The sequence below is a fragment of the Indicator indicator genome, chromosome Z (assembly GCF_027791375.1).
Source record: "Indicator indicator isolate 239-I01 chromosome Z, UM_Iind_1.1, whole genome shotgun sequence".
Lineage (NCBI taxonomy): Eukaryota > Metazoa > Chordata > Aves > Piciformes > Indicatoridae > Indicator > Indicator indicator.
In genome coordinates, this window is record NC_072053.1 from 70971301 (window position 1) to 70979123 (window position 7823).

A 7823-nucleotide genomic window follows, 5' to 3' on the forward strand; every position below is an offset into this window, starting at 1 on the left:
AGTGCTACTTTCTTCCTGTATTTCTTGTACTAAACTAATTATTCTGTGACAAATAATTTGGTTTAAGTGTATTAAAACAAAAGCATTGTACCGGTGTATTCGTTTCTCCAGTGATAACTTTCAGGATAGAGAATGTTTCTTTTCAAGGCATTTAACAATGGTTGTAACCAACTGCTGCTTACTCCTAAAGACTGGAAGATATTTTCCCTTCAAGCACTGCAAATAGCCATATCATGAATGGGCATCCTACAAACACAATATTGCTATAGAAACTGCTGCCATAATACCAAGGTTTTTGTTATAAGATAAAGGCAAAATATACTCCTAAATACACAGTAAACAACCACATAAAGTTGTATTAAATCCTAATTTCAGCCAAGAACTTTAAGTAGATCAAGATAAGCTACACGTTGCTAAGAAATCGGCAATCAGTCATTTTGTGCAAAGAAACTTTTTGAAATATCATAGCTTCATAAATATGGGAAGAAGTATTCTCCACTGGATAATGATGCCATTTTGACATTATCATCAAGCTTAACAAACAATTAAACATTTCCTGTAAGTATAGAATCACAGAATGGTTTGGGTTGCAAGAGACCTCCAAAGGTCATCTAGTCTAACTGCCCAGTACACCATTTTGCATTTTAAAAGAGCAGTATCATAGTAGGACTAGAAAGGATCTTCCTGTTTTTTTCCTCCCCATTATTTCATGAACTGTTAAATAAGTATTTTATACTATTTGTGTAAAACAATATCTGAAGAACTCAAAAAACAGTGTACTAGTCCAATAGCTTTGAGAACTCCTGCAAACAACTACCTCAGTTCCTGCATCCATGTAGTTGGAATTTTTAACTGCTCTCATTTCCCACAGTGCTGACTTTTCATGTTGTGCTTGAGACATTATTAACTGTATTTGCCAATTAAGTTACTGATAATCTCTTAAATTCAGTGAAAACCTATAGAATCAAAAATTGTCATTCCAACAGTAACACAATATATGCTATTTGCAAATCCAAATAACACAAAAATTTCTTAAATATAGCCTAGCACCAAGATTTCTTAGGTCTTCAAAATATGTAGAACTGTACATTGTATGCATATGCACATGATACCAAAAACATACACAGAAACAATATTTAACCTGAAAATTGAACATCTAATTATGTCCCACTCCTAGGAAATAGTGTCATCACAGTGAAATTATGCCAGTAGTGTCTGTTAGTCTACTTGAAGACAGGAAAAAAGCACCCCCCAGGAATTAGTGATGGAACAAGAGTTATCAATAATAGTAGGCATTTTCTTCATTCTATACCATAAGCTGTAATTAGTAAAGATGAACTCTAGAAAAAGGAGTTAAGTTCTTGCAACTGAAAGTTCACACTTGTCTCATTCAGAAGGATAGCAGCTCTTACAAGGCCTGCTAAGCAGCAAGCAGTCAGCCTCTAACAGATGCAACATAAGGCAATTGATTTTTATTTTTGTACTAATATTTGGGCTGAAAGATAAAAACAGTTGTTCCATGAAGTAGCAGCAGTCCTATTGCAACACTGTGCCTACCATGAACTAATTTCCCAAGTAAATGAACTGAGATTCCCCAAGTAACCCTAACCCTAATACAAAAGGTTTGTGGGTTTACAGGAAGCTGAACACAGAAATGCAGTTCTTAAGAAAATAAGGAAACCCCTTATTAGGGTTGTAACTTCTCAGGCTTTATTACTGAGTATGTCATTGCATTAAGAGAGACAAGTGTGTCAAAACCTCAAGAGAATTCCAGTCTGTCTTCCCTGAGATTGAAATAAATTCCCTGCGAAATGGATCCTCCTCTTGTGCCTTCTGAGGTCATCATAAAACCCTTCTGTTCATGCCAGAAGCCTTCAGAAGGCCTTTTCTGGGTATGTGGTAGGGGAAGGGCGGTCTGGGTCTGTTCTTGACTGATGGAACTAAAATGCATCTAAAGAAAGAAGTGTGCTGTCTTTGGCAACTTGGAAAAACTCAAAAAACATTTGTACAATTTCCCTTTTCTCTCAAAGATATATTTTTTCCAATATACAGCAACCTTTCATGCTTTCCAACCATTAAAAACAGTTCAAGGAGTTCTAAGTAGCTGCCATGGATTGAGTTGAATCTTCTGCTGTTATTCATATCACACTGCAGTCATGCCAGCTTCAAAAAAAGAAAAAGAAAGTGCTAACTGGAGAAAAGTATTATGGGGTTTGAAGTTCAGATTGCAACATGGGAGGCTTCCTCTTCCAGTTGCTGCTTCTAGGTTCCGACTTCTTTGGTGCTGGCTCTTTTATGCAGACATGGCAGCAGAACATGTGGGAGTTGGGTAGCTGCTGGTTTTGGTTTTCTGTTTTACGCTGGTTTCCCCTCCCCCCCTGTATTTCATTGCCCTTGTACAATGCATTATATTATTAGATTAATTAGATTAGTAGCTAAGGTAATTATGCATTGTGATTATGGTATGTTATAGTAAACTCTTATCTCTTTATCTCAGCCCCAAGTTGTGTGTGTTACTTCCCCCCTCACTTTTGTGTTGGGAGAGCAGGCAGGTTTGCCCTTGCGCTAACCCATTAAAGTAGCCATCTCAAGAAATCTCTTGATTTGACCACATACGTAGTGTCAGACTCTGGTGTAACATCTGCTTTCTGATGCCAAACCACTTTGGATGGTGTAATTACTTTTGTTGGGTTTTGTCTTTTCAGCTGAACTTCTCTTTGCAACCTGCTATACTCCTCAAGACTAGACATTCCATAAGAGAGAAGGCAGGCATTTTTTCTTACATAAAACATTTAAGTAGAAGTTTATGGACTATTTCTGCACATTACGTGAAAAAGGACCAATTCCTGTATTATGCACACAGTCAGATGATCAGTTTTGTCCTCTGACAAGAGTTCGGGATCCGCACAGTCAAAACTATGAGAATAGTCTGAATAATACAATCCTGCTCTAAGTTGCAACTTTATAGAACACTTACCTTATTAATCATTCCTATGTGGTCCATTCTTTTCTAGAGATTCTAAAATAACCATCCACGTTATGCATAAAGTACTTTATGAATCCTGTGATCAGTAACTTAAGACAAAAGGTTGCTGGGGGTGACATTATACCAGTAAAAAAATCCCCCATTATCTATAATAATAACAATTATTTCGTGAAAGCTGCCTAGTTATTCTTCCAAAAACTCTATGACAACTCTTAAAAGCTCTCGTAGTCTAGAAATCAAGTGGTGAAAAAAACATGTAAGTAAGTAGTGTCTTTTAGGCTGTGATTCATAAGAAATGGTAACTTTTCTCTCTGCTAAGAAACGAACACATTGTGGAGCTAGTAAGTGTACATTTCTTAATTTTTAAAGACAAAACCCTCCCAACAAACCTAACCTTTTTGCTATAAAAAATTATTGATATAAGGGTGCATTTTTTTTACCGGACAGACCACTTATAGCACATTTTTCAGAAAATTAAGAATGTTTAATAGTTATTTGCCTGAGAAGTGAGAGAGCTTTTCCTCTTTCTCAGATGCTCATTCTGAAGACTTCTTCTGTTCCATAAATTATTTCAAAGCAAAAATTTGTTTGTCCTCATCTCTCCAGGTTACAAATCCATCTTCCCTTAACAATTGCTCTTACATTCAGCACTTTCAGGTGCTGCACTCACTAATGTTCACTGAAGAAATAGCTTGAATGTACTTGTCCAATACAGTCCCTAGTGCAGGCAGCCTTTAAGATGCCAGCATGAGCCAACCCTGGAAGGAAAACCACAATGTGGACAAACAGAACACTTCTAGAAGGTGTGTGCAGAATGGATCTTCAGTGAAACCCTCTTAGGAACACTCACAGAAGCCCCAACAAAATGTGAGCTTTTGAGCTCCATGGTGCACCACACTTGATCGCTTGAGATATGCTGTTTTAACTTGAGAGACGTTTACAGAATCCTCATCATGTTGAGTCATTAAAAAAAAAAGCAATCAAAGATCAAGTTTAAGACTGATGGCAAGCCCGAAAAGCAGAATGCCTCAATATGACTGTCATGTTGCCTGACCAGTACTTTTCCGCTCTAGTACCATGCTCTCCGTTCTCTTTTCCCCCTTTACTGATTTGTTTTTAAGAATAGTACTAAAAATACCCATGATGAATCTGGCACAAAGCACATCTAGGTGGATCAGTGAAGCCTTTCCAGTTACCAGCTTTTTTGAAGATTAAGATCTGTGTGCACAACCCAGAAAGACAAAAACCCAAACCACAAAGGTTAAAAAAAAACCCAACACCAAAACTACCAAATGAACAATGGGAAGGGTGATTAATCACAACAGTCATCAAGGAAAAGCAACTAAACAGCCATTTTATGTGAAGCATTTGCTGCTAGGTCATAATGTGTAAGACATAAAAACTGTATGAACTGACAGCAAGGCTTAACAATAAAAAGAAAAGTCTGACTTCAGTGTTACTAGTCCCTTGCACCTAAATTTCCAACTGCTACAGAACTTTGAAGTCAGAAGTAAAAACACAAGTTGCATCATACTTAAAGCTAAGAGAACTGACCATAAGGATACTGTATTGTCAGGCACATAAAATTATTTCCATATTCCTGAGCAGCATGATAACTTTAATTTCTGCACTTTAACAGTTACAGGAAAACTTTCAAGCACCACACATTTCTAAATAAATTCATGTTTAGCCTGGCAAGCTTAAGACTCAAACTTTCTGACACCTTGACAAATGCAGCAAACAAACATAGAAATATACAAATATTCATAAATTTCCAACTGTGCTACAGTAATGACCAAGCTGACTCTGGAAATATTTTAATTAAATTTCAGCAGCACAATCACAGAAAACAGACAAAGCTTTTTTGTTATTAACTGTTGTAAATATCTAAAAATGTTATTACCTTCATGGCATGTATTTCTTCTATTAATCTCTCAGCCCGTTTTTGGTTCTTTAATTTCAAGTCTTCTGAACCGCTGCAAATAAAATTGGCCTTTATTAAAAAGCATCTGGGCTCTGTTCACTTTATTCCCCTGCAGGCTAGTACTAAGTAGCAAAATACAAGTATCACAAAAGTAGTCATGAACATGTTTCCATGTTGCTAAATTGTCATTGTAGCTAAGAGTTGAACATAATATAATGCTTCTGCTGTCCTGATCATGCAAAAAAAAACAAACCCAAAAGAACCCACTGAGGATTTACCAGAATAGTAAGAAAAACAAATGTTACTTTATTAGAAAATAGCAAGTACAGTTTTTATCAACAATACACAGGAGACACTGATATTTCAAATAAAATTCCATGTTAAGTTCTGTACCGTTTGCTAAGGTTGTGGGGAAGAGTATGCCCAGTTTACATACTGTACATAGTAACAGATACATTATCTCCAGTAAGACATGTTGTAAGCTACTTTGGGCCAGTTATTTTTAAAAACTTGATCTTTAAAATGTTGGTTTAAGTATTTATTTAAATATTAATTAATACTAATTACATTAATAATCAGGTATGACCTGTGTATCTGTGCAAACAGAACAATATTTTTTGCTACAGAACCTCGGAGACAACTGCAGTGAGAAAAGGTTGCACAACACATTAAATAGTAAAATAATATAAAAGATCATATCTGATACTGTGAAAGTGATTTGGATTAGCTTCCAATACACTGAATTACTTTTAAAAAATGTTATCCCAGCCCTCCTCCTTTTTAGTTGGTATTTTTACTCTATCTAAAGTGACAAATATAAGACAAATACAATTTTTGCATCATAGTGCTTATGTTTGAAATGTAATACACATTTTCCCTACTTCTCTGCTTTTGGAAAAATGATTAAGATAAGGGATCATTTATAAACACACAAATAAGAACACTGATTTTTAAAACTGACTTTTTCAGCTTCAGTTTTCTGATGTGTCTGGTTAATCTGCGAACAGTCAGGACTCTGGCCTTCTTCACATCTTTTCTCATCTTCACCACCTGTCAGAAACATGGGAGACATAAGAAAGCTTGTTTTCCTTGATTTGTTCCAGTATACAATGCATTCATTACATTGAACTAATTTCTAAAATTCAAATAAACAAAAAGAACGACTTTTGAAAACAGTGTGCATTCCCATGCAATTCCAGTTCAAATGAATTCATGTTAATTTAAAATCAAACTGCTTTCATAAACATCAGAAGAAGAACAACCATGTCTTAAAATGTGGTTGAGATCTAAAGAGAAGATATTTCTAAGTAGCCATACTTTAATATTATTCTTAGATCTAGACTGAACCAGAGATTTAAAAAGACTCACCTCTTGCCTTCAGTTTATTAATTTTTTGTCCCAGTGTAACGGCATCAACTCTTTTATATTGGTATATAGTATGTAAAAACATTTTTGTTACAAAACATTCTTAAAGATTAAGACTTCCAAACCAAACATTATTATTGCAAAGCAGAATTTGAGATATAAAAATCTTTTTCTGTATTTGAATTTTTTATTGAAAATAAAATTAAAGTGATTTCCAAATCACTACTCTATCCTTCCCATCACACTGTTCCCAAAACACATTACAGAGAGTATTAAAGAAAATTTGACAATGATGTTTCAGTCTCATTTCTCACCTCAAAATAACAGAAAGAGAACTCTAGCTGTTATTAAACACAGGACACAAACAAATCAATCTTTGGATTCTTTTTGCTCTTAAATTCTATCATGGGAATCCTTATGCCTCAGCGCTGTCTTGTTAATGACACCCGCTTTGGAGAGAAAAGGTATCAACAGTGACTTTTAACTTTGCTTTTTTTCAAGACACAAAAAAACTTCATTATGTATTCAGACATATCTTACTATTAGTATTTTGTTCCTAACAGTAAAACTTAGAAAATATTAGATTTAAAAACAAACAAAAGAATAAGTCTTCCTACAAAAAGCTGGATTTCCCTTAAATTTATCCAGTGGGATAAGTTTCAAAATAAGTTCTTCCTTTCTCAAGGAAGTTCTCTACCTCAGATTTCTATTTGCTTTTCAAAATTCTCTGAGATGACATCAAAAGTGATTGCTTGATAGTGATCACACCATCAAGTCAGCTCCATCTGGAATATTAGTGCTATTAACCTGGCCAAAAAAAAAAAAAAAAAGATTACAAAAACCCCATCTTCAGAATGTACAGAGGAACAATTCACACCTATGATGGGAAACCTGCACAAAGACTTATACAGGTGAGGCTACAAGAATTTATTTCAAAAAGCCCAAACCACACCACCCACATACTTTGCACACCTGATTATGTTTGTAGATAGAATACTGGCACAAGCAAGTAGTTAAGCCTTGAACTGTACTCAGCAGCATCTCTACTGAAGCAATCAAAGCAAAACAATTTCTAGAGAAGGACACGGTGATTACCAGCCCCACCTCTGGCAGGGAAGAGGGGAAGTGTGTAGAGCTGTGCTTCCCCAAAAAGAGGCGAGAGGAATTGTACTGGGGCAACATTACGCATATGGAGAGAAGGAAAAACGCTAAGATGGCTTCTGGTACATATATGACTGACTTAAAATTGGTCTCCTGTTCTAGAAGTGGCACGACCAAGTAAGTACTTCACTACCTATTGAAAATAACTATGCACACGTCAACCTAAAAAAGCATTTTTACCTTAGTTAACAGCATAAACCAAGTGCTAAAAGGTGTATACGCACTGTCTCTGCTGGAAGGCAGCACTGCTCTAGTCTCCATGTGCTAAGGTAGAAATCATCAACATTACCAATTGACATCTGAACGTGTAAACATTTCCTTTTACAATGTATTGAACACAATTATCATTGCTTCCTATAGTACCTAGAATCACAGAATCAAGCAGGT

At 35.6% G+C, this 7823-nt stretch overlaps 1 protein-coding gene across 1 annotated transcript in view; it reads right to left on the reverse strand.

The window, feature by feature from the left end:
• Nucleotides 1-7457, reverse strand: part of SRFBP1 (serum response factor binding protein 1) — a 56286-nt gene extending 48829 nt beyond the window's left edge. Inside the window, exons 1-3 of the mRNA XM_054397622.1 lie at nt 7371-7457; nt 5872-5960; nt 4890-4962 (exon numbers count right to left, since the gene is read on the reverse strand). Of these exons, the coding sequence (XP_054253597.1) occupies nt 4890-4962; nt 5872-5960; nt 7371-7457 (249 nt within the window). The remainder of the gene's footprint in view (nt 1-4889; nt 4963-5871; nt 5961-7370) is intronic.
• Between the last annotated feature and the right edge of the window lie 366 nt (nt 7458-7823).